The 12,106-nt window shown below is 60.5% G+C and overlaps 1 protein-coding gene across 1 annotated transcript; it reads right to left on the minus strand.

Moving 5' to 3' along the window:
- Positions 1–91: 91 nt before the first annotated feature.
- PHF19 (PHD finger protein 19) lies at positions 92–7,370 on the minus strand. The gene is made up of 15 exons (XM_086857878.1): positions 7,251–7,370; positions 5,960–6,139; positions 5,609–5,690; positions 5,437–5,532; positions 5,258–5,358; positions 5,018–5,166; positions 4,682–4,777; positions 4,414–4,482; positions 3,867–3,987; positions 3,400–3,467; positions 3,143–3,313; positions 2,981–3,065; positions 2,620–2,705; positions 2,431–2,526; positions 92–2,158 (listed from the first exon to the last, which is right to left on the minus strand). Exons 2-15 carry the CDS (start codon positions 6,128–6,130, stop codon positions 1,810–1,812), a joined length of 1,740 nt encoding a protein of 579 aa, XP_086714004.1. The 5' UTR covers positions 6,131–6,139; positions 7,251–7,370; the 3' UTR covers positions 92–1,809.
- Positions 7,371–12,106: the final 4,736 nt, after the last annotated feature.

Here is a 12,106-nt window from a genome sequence, read left to right on the forward strand (position 1 = left end):
GCACAGAACACAGCCCAGCAGCACCAGCTGCCCGTGCTGGGCACTGGGCATCCCAACTCAATAATCCTCACGCTACAAAAAAACAGTGACGTTGAAAAAAAACCCCTCTTTTTAATTGTACATCAGACACATTAATTACAACTTGGGTATAAACGAGACTTGCTTACAAGCAGCAACCTGAACTCAGAAATCAGAAGGTGCACAGAGTTGTTATAATCTCTATTACAGCGAATGCAAAATATACTCTGCAACAAAAATACTTTTAAAGGCTCCACATTCAATTCTCTGCAAGCCAGGAGAGGAGGAGAGGGAGCAGAGAGGAGCCAGGGCCACATCCTGTGGGTGCTTCCACGAGTGTGGTGTCCATTGGCACATCCCACAGGCATAACCCTGCTCAGCCCTGGCACAGCTCTTGGCAGCCCCTTGGAAGGGCTCCTTAGGCACTAAGAAAGGAAAATATTTGAAGTGATCCTTCAAGGACAAAGCTAAGGCAGGACAGGGAGTTCTCCAGCTGCTGGATGCCTCCCTGCCAGGGATAGGGGGACCTGGCAGCACCTCTCCCAAAAGGACAGGGACACTCTGCTCCAGATGAGCCGAGATCCCACAAGCACAGGTAGGACAGGACAGGATCTGCTGCTGGACAGGACCCCACCCTCCATCCCATGGGACAGCCACGGTGGGATGGGGGAGAGATGAGGAGGACATTAAAAATATCTTTCTCTCTCTCTAAAGGAAAATAAATCTAACACATCTATCTGATATTGGAATCTTTTAAAAAGCCAACTGCTCTGCTCCTGCCCAAGCTGGCAGTATTGCTTTGTTAAAGGAGGGGGCTGCTCCTTCTCTCCTGCAGACAAATCAAGCCCAAAGCTCACAAACATCAGCACTACGAGAGAGGCACAGCCAGGAGGTCACAGGGAGCCTGGTACAGCCCCTTCCCCCTGCCCCCACTGTCCTCTTCAGCCTTTTTTGGTTTGTCTGCTGGTTTGGCACATTTGGGATGAAGATTCCTGTAGAAACAAAGGCCTTGGGCTCCAGTCTGTGAAGTGCCCATGGTGGTTTTAAGGCAAAGGAGGATTTTTTTGGATGATCTCTTCCAAGATCATGATTGTCAGAACAGGGAAATGAAGCTGGTGCAGCACCACACACAGTCCAGATCGTGGGGAGAGAGCACATCTGCCCCACGGCTGCAACAGCCACATGTGGGCTGGTTTTGGGGCATTTTCCTCCTATATGAAACAAACCACATTCCTTTAATGAATGGATTCAGGATGAGGTGGAAAACCCCAAGAGTTTCCCTGGTTTCCCATGGGCACAGAGGTGTGAGAGCTCCCACAGGAGCTGTGAGAGCCGAGGGATGAAGAGGGGTTTGTGTTTTGGCAGCAGGACCCCCCCGAGGCTGCTCAGTCAGGCTGGGACACCGGGATGAGCCCGGCTGTGCCAGGCACAGCTCCCTCTGTGGGAGCAGGGGGTGCCCCCCAAGCAGCTGCTCCAGCTGTGCCAGGGGGACCCTTCTGGAAGGGCTGGACACCCTCACTGCTCTCACCAGCACTGGGCTCCATCAGGAGGGCACGGCTGGGCCACGCTCTGCACAAACACAGCCAAGGGACTAGAAATCGTTAACGTTAAGAAGCAGAATGGCAGGGCTTCGTGTTTCATTCCTGGGCAGCACTGCCGGCCTGGGAGCTGCCTCCACCCGCCGAGATTGCCGGGGGGAGGCACCAGCACCTCTCCTGTGCCTCACAGGCTTCCCCAGCAGCCCGATCTCCTCTGCTTTGGCTCCGGGAGAGGTTTCGGGGCTGGCGGGGCTCAGTAAGGGGTCGTGCCTTCCCACTCCACCAGGTACTGCACCTTCCCCTCCAGCGTCACCCGCCGTGCCAGCACCTGGTACTTCTCCCCGCACACCAGCCGGCCCGCGGCCCCGAAGTAGCTGCTGATGGAGGACTTGAGGTGGGACAGCGAGGAATCGTCCTCGCTGATGCTCTCGAAGGTGTGGCTGTCGATGCCGTCGTCGGGGCGGTCGGGGCCGGCCGCTGCCTCGCTGCCCTCGGGGGTGGCCGTGGCCGGGCGCCCCCCCAGCTCTCCCCCTCTCCTCTTGGCCCCCGAGGCGTAGGCTGGCACCGCCAGTTTGCGCTTGCGGCTGCCCACGGTCCTGCGGCTGCCGGGGAGGGCACAGGGCACGAGTGAGGGCAGCACCAAAAGGGTCCCCGGTTTGTGCTGGCACGCCGGGAATTTGGGGGAGCCCAGCGAGGACCGACGGCTCCGATCCTGTGCACCAGTAAGGGTCACCCGGGGGGCCCCAGCCCGTTTTGGGACACGGGGAGGAAAAGCTCCTCAAGGTGGGACATGAAGAGGGAAGATACGGGCCCTCGCCCCCCTGGCCGTGCCACCGGGACCCCTCCAGAAGGGAACAAGGGGCACAGTCCTCACCTGGACTCGTAGGAGAGGCTCGTGGAGGCCGAGCCCGAGGTGCTGGTGGCATCTGTGGAGTCCACGTCCGATAGGAAGGTCTGTCCCGAGCTGGCACTGTGGATGGGACAGGCTGGGGTGAAGCATCGCCCCCAGCCTGGCACAAGCATCAGCCCAGGCCCCCCACACCCCCGGTCCAGCTGCACGGACCTTTTCAGGCTCTGGATCTCATCCAGCGTGAAGTCGAAGATGCTGGCCAGGTGGTGGTTGGTGCTCCAGGCCGAGGTGAAGTCGCTCTGTCACAAAAACAAGCTCACTCCTCACTGCCTGGCACAGGGGAGCTGCCCACACCCCAGCCCTGGCACCCTCTGCCCGGGGCCACCGTGCTCCTTCCCGCGGCCCCGCTGGTCCGGAGCGGGGCCGGGCGCGCCCCAGTCCCCAAAGCCAGGGACAGGAGCCCTCCCTGCCCACCGGCAGTGGGGAAAACCTGCGGGCAGCCCCGGGGCCGGGCAGTCCCCCGCGGCTGCCAGCTCCCAGGCTGGCTGCGGAGAGGAGGGGGCGAAGGACTCACGCTGGGAATGGCATCCTCCAGCAGGAACTTGGCCCTCTTGCGCCGCGCTCGCCGCTTCTGCTGCTGGAGCTGCCGCGGCAGGAGGCTGCAAACAGGGGGTGAGCGGGGCGCGGGCAGGGGGGGCTGCTGCTGCCGGAATGTGGGGGCACCGGGGCCACTCACCTGTCCTTATGGGCGTATTTGCTTTTCCCCCTCTTCTTCAGCTCGCAGGGGCTGCTCTCGCCCTCGCCGGGGGCTTTCTCCGGCAGCACTTTGCTGGGGGGGTTCGGGGGGACGCGGATCCGCAGGCGGAAGATGCATTTCTTCTTCTTTATCTCCTTCCCACACAGAAACCTGGGGGGCAGAGGGGAGGGAACAGCCTCAGCCGGGCTGGCACATCCTGCATCCCACCCTGTGGCCAGCCCTGGCCCGGGACTCACCTGCTTTTGTAGCTGTTGAGGGCGTTGAGGAGGTGGGGGCCGCGCTCCGAGATGGGGGTGCCCGTGAGCTGCGGGACAGGGGGCACGCAGGGCTCAGTGCCCGCTGTGGTTATGCAAAATCCAAACAGACGGGGGAACCCGAACTCCGGCTTTCGGCTCCTGCCCGAGGTCGGGGAGGGAGGGAGGGAGCCAAGGCCTGGCCAGAGCCACCCGGGTCTGGCACTGCCACCCTCGGGGAGCCGCCCCGTCCTGCCCCCGGGACAGGTTTCCAACACGCCTTGTCCCAGCCCTAGCTCCCAGTGGGAAAGGCGCCGGGTCTGACACTCCACCAAGGAAAATCCCAGTGCAGAGGAAGGGGATTAAGCTCCTGTGGAGCAGGAGCTGCCATGCTGAGCGCTGCACAAGCTGGGGTTGCATTTCTCACTCCCATGGCTGCTCTCCAGCCCAAACCTGGGGTGTGTTTGTACCTTCCCGAGCTGCAGAGGGTCCCAGTGGTGGTTCACAAAGGCCAAGATCTCCTCAAAGTCAAAGTACTTCTTCTTGCTCTGCACACCCAGGTTGTAGAGGGCGAGATGGACGATGTCCACCCTGCAGCAAAGAGGGGCACAGGGTCAGCAGCCCTGGCAGGATGGTGCCACCACTATGCCCTGCTCTGCCAGTGCCACAACAGCTCCCAGGTCCTCCTAAAGCCACCACTGGAACCTTCCCACACCTCACAGGGGAAGCAGCCCAGCCCAGGGGTGTATCCCAGCAGATGTCACAGCCAGGACAGCATCTCCTGAGCTCTGGGGAGAGGTGGAACACTACCCAAACACACAACCCTAGAATGATTTCTGTTGAAAGGGGGCTTAAAAACCATCCAGTCCCGCCCCCTGCCATGGGCAGGGACACTCCACTGGACCAGGTTGCTCCAAGCCCTGTCCAGCCTGGTCCTGAACACTCCCAGGGATCAGCCAGCCCGGTGTCCCAGAGCCACCTGGGCACATTCCAAAGGAGGCAGAGCCCATTTCTTACCATCTCAAGGGCAGGCGCTTGATGTATTCTGGTCCCTGGTTGCATACAGAGCAGAAAAACACATAGAACCTGGAAAACATCCCGGAAAATGCTGGGAGTGAGGATCATCCTACAGCCATGCAGGGCCCAGGCACGGGCCAACAGTGACAGCAAGGTCAGGAGGAGTGGGACAGGATCCATGTCAGTGTCAGATGGATCAGGACACACAGCTGGGATGTGCCCAGGGTGCCCCTGGGGAGCCATCTCAGCACACCCAGAAGGGTCGTACCGGTCTCCGAACATCATGGGGTCACTGAGGCACTGGGTGCAGGCTTCGTGGAACCACTGCCGGCAGCGGTAGCACTGCAGCATCTTCAGGTACCACCTGGGCAGCACAGGAGAACAGTGGCAGTGACAGCAGCGTGTGGCAGCCACTGCCCCAATCCCCTCCCAGGCACGGGGCCCGGGCCAGGGAGAGAAACTCCATCCCTGACTGGTATTTCTGGAGCAAGCAGAGAGCCAGATGGCAGAGGCAGTGTGGGGAGCAAAGCCGCAGTGCCCTGCAAGCCTGGGATCAAACCTGCCCACCCTGATCCCATCCTGGGGCACACAGGCAGGGCCTTACTCTCCGGGGCCCCCGCAGTAGCAGTAGCACTGCTGCTGGTTGGTGCGGTGTGGGGAGTCCCACTCCAGCAGCTCGGGGTTGTAGGACAGCACCATCTTCACGGCTTGCAGCGTCCTGGCAATGGCTCCTTTCTTCAGGGCACCCCCTTTCTGCGGGAGAGACGGGGCCGGGGTCAGCACAGGCACCCGGGGAGCGCGTCCTGCCCCTCCGGAGCCGGGAACACGGGGCAGCTCCGCTCACCCGCACGGCCAGGGCGAAAATGCAGCGGCGGCAGAACCACGGCGTCCCCAGCGGGCCCTCGCCGCCGCTCGCCACCGGGATGTGGCACTGCTGGTGATAACCTGCGGGAGGGGTCGGCATCAGCAGAGCCCGGGGGGGACACGGCAGAGCCCGGGGGGAGGGGGGACACCCGCACTCACCCAGCCCGCACTTGCCGCAGATGAGGATTTCGTTCCTGGGGCCCGACTTCTTGCCCAGGCAGATGCTGCACTTGGGCTCCTCCCCCGGGACACCGGCTGGGGGAAGAGGGTGACAGAGGTGGCACAGCCGCGTCCCCAGAGCACAGCGGGGAGGGGAGGCTGGATCACTCACCATGCTGGATGTCCTTCCAGAGGACCCAGTACTTGGAGTTATCCTCAAACGTGACGAGGCAGCTCTGTTTGGAGCCGCTCACCTGCCAGAAGAGAGCAAGAAGAACGGCTGTGGGTCAGCTCCCGTTCCCAGCACTTCCCTGTTTTCCCTGGCTCCTGATCCCGTCTCTCGGGGCTGCGGGCACTCAGGTTTGGGGCGCGACACCCGGGGCAGGATGTCAACCCAAAATTCCCCGCTGACCAAAGACGCATTTCAGCCCAGGCCAGCACCCCCCGAGCCACGAGCCGAGCCAGGGAACGGCACCGGCACCACTTTGGGGTTCTCCCGTTGCCCTGGGGGTGCCCACGTTACCCTCTTGATCTTGCCGAGGTAGTAGAGCCCGTCTGTCCAGCGGCACAGCACGTACTGCCCCTCGGTCAGCCTGACCATCAGCTCCCGGCAGCCGCTGCCCCTGCCCTGCGGGACACGGCCGGGGGCCGCGTACACGTCCCGGATCAGGGGGTTCAGCTCGGTGCTCTCCATCAGCGGAGCCTGCAGGGGACACACACGCTGTCACCTGCCCTCTCGGCACGGCACATCAGCCGGGCGCAGCATCCCGCAGCGCTTTGCCTGGGAACCCCGAGGCTGGAGCCGGTTCATCCCCACCAGCAGGGGCTCAGGACACTGCAGAACAGAGCCCAAACGGTTCTTTTCCACGAAATCCAGGGAGCAGCCAAAATCTTTGCTATCGGTGAGCAAGAGGGAATTAACCCCCGACAGGCTCCCACAGCACTGGGACACGCCACAGCTCCGCGTGGGTCAGTTTTGAGAAGGGGCACATGAGGAATAAAAGCTTCAAATTTACCGTGATTTTAAAATCGCGATTTCCGCGCAGTTTTGTGGGCTCCCAAACCACCGGCACTGCTGTAGGAGCAGGGATGTGCCAGCACCACCCACAGCGAGCGAACCCAGGCGGCCAAATGTCACCGCCACGAGGTTTGGGGTACAGGAGGCAAAGAAACCATCCCCAGCAGAGCTGCGATCCCGAAGGACAGCACGGAAACGACTTGAAATGAACTTTTCTCCCCTTGGTCACGGCCACACGTGTGGCCTCATGGCACCACGCGTGTTCTGGCGCAGCGGATCGCCCCCTCTGCCCGGCCCCTGCCATCCACGAGGATTCTCCCGCTCCCCGAGAGCCCCGGGATGGGCAGAGCCATCCCACTCACGGCCAAGCCCGGCGCTCCCGAGCCGCGACACGTCCCGGCAGCGGCACTCGCCGGGTCCCCGCGTGGGAGAGCGGCGGCTCCGCATCCCCGGGGCTCCCGCAGCCCCCGCGCTTCCCTCGCTCCCCCGCGGGGCCCCCGCGCTCCCTTCCCGGGGCTCCCGCCGCTCTCCCCCCGGCCCCGCGGACACGTGTGGGAGCCCGTGGCGAGCAGCGGGACCGCGCGGCTGCGGGAGCGCCCGGCCGGGTCCCCCGAGCCCCGGTGGCACCTGCCGGGGGTGGCCGCGGGCAGCCCCGAGCGGCGGCCGCGGCCCCGCCGCCATTGGCTCATTCAAAGGCGGCCGCGGCGCCGTCTGTCCGCCCGCCCGCCCGCCCGCCCGTCCGTCCGTCCGTCCGTCCGTCCCGCCCGGTGCCGGTGCCGGTGCCGCCCTTCCTTACCGCGGTGCCCCCGGAGCGCTCAGCGGGCTCTCGGGGCGCGGGCCCGGGGGGCTGCGGGGCGCGGCGGGGGCCGGCCGCGGGGCGCCATCTTCCCGCGCTTCCCCCGCGCTCCCGCCGGCATTGACGTCCCGGTTATGCAATTAGCGGGGCCGCCCCCGCCGCCTCCCACGGCTCCGGTCCCACCGCGGCGCAGCGCATCCCCGCGGCACCCACCGGCACCGCACGGGCCGGACCGGCACGGCGCCCCGCGGCACCGACCGACCGGCACCGACCGAACCGGACCGGCCTGGCATCGACCCGCTGGCGTGACAGGGACCGGCGGCGACCGAGCGGCACGGCCTGGCATCGATAGGAACCGACCGGACCCGGTGGGGGCATCCCGGCTCGGCGCATCCCGGTTGGGCTCTGCCCGCTGCTCCGGAGAGCGCAGGCGGCATCCCCGGGGCCAGGACGGGACACCCGGGGTCGGCCACGCACCCACCGCCCGTGGAGAGGCACCGTCACCCTCTGCCACTCGCGGGACCTCCCCTCCTGTCCCCCTCCGAGCCGTGGCTGCAGGCAGGAAAGGGCTTCCCCCGGGGGGGGCGGGCAGGGGTGGGATGCGGGCAGTGCCTGCGCAGCATTGTCCCGACAGGGAACGACCTGTGCTCGCCGGGATTCCTGGAAGCGGGAGCAGCCTTTCAGCCTTTCTCTGAATCTCACCGAGAAAACCAATCGCTGTAAAAATGCTTCGCTCGGTGCCAAGAAGAAATCTGTAGGATTTGCTGTTTGTTGGAAAGCGATGCTGAAAAAGCGATGTTCTCCAGGCTGCTCGGGCCATAGGAGAGCTGATTCCAAGCGCGAGCAGAGTCCGCACGACTTTTTCTGTCCGTGGTGGATGATCTGCAGGACCAGGAGCTGGGGCTCAAAGCATGAGTGCAACAAAGCTTGAGCTGCGAGTGAGCAGCTCCCGGGAGCCAGGGGTGAGCGGCTCGGCACGGGCTGAGCCTCCCTTTCAACACCCGAGCCTCGGGAATCTTTTATTTAATCAAACTTTCCCATAAAACGTTGGTGCCAGGGCGCTCCCGGTGATGCTGCACCTGCGGAGGGGACGGGAAAGGCGATTCCCAGAGCCTCGGGTCCGGCACGGCCGCTCCCTGTGCGGGGCTGAGTGGGGAAAGCCGCGTGTGCCAAGTGTGCCAAGTGTGCCAGGAGTGCCAAGAGTGCCAGGAGTGCCAAGTGTGCCAAGTGTGCCAGGAGTGCCAAGTGTGCCAAGAGTGCCAAGAGTGCCAAGTGTGCCAAGTGTGCCAGGAGTGCCAAGTGTGCCAAGAGTGCCAAGAGTGCCAAGTGTGCCAAGAGTGCCAAGTGTGCCAAGAGTGCCAGGAGTGCCAAGTGTGCCAAGAGTGCCAAGTGTGCCAAGAGTGCCAGGAGTGCCAAGAGTGACAAGAGTGCCAAGTGTGCCAAGAGTGCCAAGTGTGCCAGGAGTGCCAAGTGTGCCAAGAGTGCCAAGAGTGCCAAGTGTGCATAGAGTGCCAAGTGTGCCAAGAGTGCCAGGAGTGCCAAGAGTGACAAGAGTGCCAAGTGTGCCAAGAGTGCCAAGAGTGCCAAGTGTGCCAAGAGTGCCAGGAGTGCCAAGTGTGCCAAGTGTGCCAAGTGTGCCAGGAGTGCCAAGAGTGCCAAGAGTGCCAGGAGTGCCAAGTGTGCCAAGAGTGCCAAGTGTGCCAAGAGTGCCAGGAGTGCCAGGAGTGCCAAGAGTGACAAGAGTGACAAGTGTGCCAAGAGTGCCAAGAGCGCCAAGAGTGCCAAGAGTGCCAAGTGTGCCAAGAGCGCCAAGAGTGCCAAGTGTGCCAGGAGTGCCAAGTGTGCCAAAAGTGCCAAGAGTGCCAGGAGTGCCAAAAGTGCCAAAAGTGCCAGGAGTGCCAAAAGTGCCAAAAATATCAAGTGTGCCAAGTGTGCCAAGAGTGCCAAGTGTGCCAGGAGTGCCAAGTGTGCCAAGAGTGCCAAGAGTGCCAAGAGTGGCAGGAGTGCCAAGTGTGCCAGGAGTGCCAAGTGTGCCAGGAGTGCCAAGTGTGCCAAGAGTGCCAGGAGTGCCAAGAGTGCCAGGAGTGCCAAGAGTGCCAAGTGTGCCAAGTGTGCCAAGTGTACCAAGTGTGCCGTGCCGAGCCACATCCCTAACCGGCCCCGGGCCCCCCGTGAGTCACAGCGGGATAAGTGTGAGTCAGCTCAGGACTAAAATAACCCTGCCTAAAACCCTCGGAGAAAGCCCGCTCCGTGCCCTGGGGCTGCTGCGTTTGCCCGAGATGCCGGGGATTGCTGCGCTCCCGGGCCAGCGCTCCTGTCCCAGCGTGTCCCCGAGGGGACCGGGCAGCGCCACCCTCCTCCCGGCCCCCGGGGTGGATGTTTGCAGCGGGCTGGTTGCTCGCCGCAGGAATGCGGATGGTGTGACACGGAAATCAAACGCTGGATCGAGTTCACCGGGGGTGTAGGCAGGGAGAACCTGACTGAAACCCTTCCTCACGCACAGAGAGCACTTTGAACATTGCGTTGGGACAAAAGTCTCAAACAAAACTAAATTTAAAAAAAAAACACAGAATTTGAGATGTATCTTATATTTTCTAACTGGAACGAAGCGATATAATTACAGCAGCAGAAAGCAGATTTAACTCTGGTTTTTTTTGCAGGTGTTTCTGTCACAGCATCCAGCAAGCCTGGTGTCAGATCGCACTGCAGAGAGCTACTGGGTGCTGCCTTTCTCCTCTTCTTCCTCCTCATCTTCCTCGCTCCTCTTTTTCCTTCTCTTCACCCTCCTCTTCCTCCCCTGCACACCCACCCAGCTGTGCCCTGGATCTCCCATTTCTTTGGCACTGTGGGGTCGTGGCTGTGACAGCAGCTGGAGCAGCTGGACTCTGGTTCGGCACCCAGGGCTGTCCTGCTGTCCGTGCTGGAACAGGGCAGTGTCCGGCCGCTAAAAGCAGATTATCCCCTAAGCAAGGGAAGAGAAATGAACGAGAGCCCCCAGAGCTCTCAAAGCCGAGGGCAGCAGCCCCACACGCTCCTCCAGGCGGTGGGGCCAGCTCAGGAGCCCCCAGCTCCTTCCCCGCTATGGATTTCCCAGACAAAACCAGCTTTTGCAGAAGGATTTGAATGAAGCTCCGCATAGTTATCTACTCCAAACTCCCATTTTTTCCTTAAAAACTTGTAATTGCTCCCCCATACCCTGCGCTTGCCGAGCTGGGGGTGCTTCCCTGCATCCTGAGGATGGAGCAGCGGGGGAATCACGGCCCAGGCTGGATCAGAGCCCCAGGAGCGTGCGGGGAGAGCAGCTCCCAGCGCTGCCTCTCCGCTTTGAAAACTGCCCAGAAATCGCTGCAGCCTCTTTTCACAGTGTTTTTCTTTCTTTGAAAACGGGAGTGGGAGGAGGGGTTGGATGTTGGCGTGTAGCCTTGGAGACCGAAGCCGAGGAATATTGAATGGAAAGCCAAACACGGAGCTGCCTGGGAGCTCCAGGCCTGGAGGGATCGGATCTGCGGGAGCGGCTCTCGCCGGCCCCGGAGCCTCCCGGCCGGGCTGAGCGGCCCAGGGCGCTCCCAGGAGCCGCTCCCATCGGACACATCCCTGGCTCTACAAGTGGCTCCCACAAATTGCTCCTTTCCCCTCCCTTCCCTTTGCTCTGAGGGTCTCGACCCGACCAGTTCTTCACTGAAGCCACCTGAGCCACCAACACAACCAGTTCAAGCCATCGTGTGCAGTTTGAGCTCTTTCCCTGTCCTGAACCAGGGCTTTTAAGCCAAAAATTTGTCTGGTTCCACCCCCCCCCCCCCCCCCCACCCCAGATTTATTAGTCCATTAAAAAAAAAAAAAAAAAAGAAAAAAGAAAAAAAAAAAATTTTCCCTCCAAACCTTGTCCTTGATTATTTGAGACCATCGTAGCTGTAGGAGAATTTTGACTCTTTGCCAACCTGGCCATTAAACGCAGAGCAAATGTTGCTGATTTAACTCCTTCAAACTCTCCGTGATTTTTCTGAATCTTTTGATTTGATCCAGACCAAAAATATTATTATTATTATTATTATTATTAATAATAATAATAATAATATTAATAATAAATAATAATAAATAATATTGATAATGATAATAATGATAATAATAATAATAATATTGATAATGATAATAATGATAATAAGGATGATAATAATAATAATAATAATAATAATAATAATAATAATAATTTAAAAAATTAAAAAATCATACAGAAATGACTTGCTGGATCAGAGAGCTCTCGATATCTCTCCGATTCCAGCCCTTTCAAGTGTCAGCCATATCGATATGTCTCCATATCGAGACGCTTTTGTGGCGAAGGTCTGGGAGATGAAAATCAGGAGGCAGCTCCAGGAGAGCCGGGCTGGGAGCTGACCCCACGCCTGGGAGGCTCCGTGGATTCCTCGGCTCCTCCCGGAGCCCTTCCCAAGGATGGAAACGCCTGGGAAGGGAGCCCTGGCTCCGAGGGGAGGCTGCGATCACAACCCGAGCGGATCAAGGTGAGATTCCGCTGCTTTCCGCCGGCTGTGCCTTTGAAAGGAGCGCTGGGCACAGTTTTTGTGGCTGTTTGTTTATTTAGTGTGGATTTGATCCATATCCGTCTTTTTTTTTTAACTGAGCTCTCTTGGGCTCTGTTGAAGAGCCTTTAAGTGCTCTCCCAGCAGGCAGGTTTGAGGGAAATGGACACAGAGATGTTCTGGCATTTCTGCAGCTCCAAAAGGAGCTTCCTCTCCCCAGAAAGGAAAGAAAAAGTGCAGCACAGCTCAGCTCTTTCCATAACAAGCCCCCATCTCCAAGCTGCTCAGTTCCCTATCTGACAGCAAAAACATCACCGAGCC

Source organism: Cyanistes caeruleus, chromosome 20 (genome assembly GCF_971803275.1).
Source record: "Cyanistes caeruleus chromosome 20, bCyaCae1.hap1.1, whole genome shotgun sequence".
Lineage (NCBI taxonomy): Eukaryota > Metazoa > Chordata > Aves > Passeriformes > Paridae > Cyanistes > Cyanistes caeruleus.

Coding starts and splice junctions, on each gene's coding strand:
- PHF19 (XM_086857878.1), bottom strand. CDS start 6,130: ATGGAGAGCACCGAGCTGAACCCCCTGATCCGGGACGTGTACGCGGCC. Junction 2,706..2,980: donor TGGAGGATGCCATTCCCAGC/GTGAGTCCTTCG, acceptor TTTTTGTGACAG/AGCGACTTCACCTCGGCCTG. Junction 2,527..2,619: donor GAGATCCAGAGCCTGAAAAG/GTCCGTGCAGCT, acceptor TCCCATCCACAG/TGCCAGCTCGGGACAGACCT.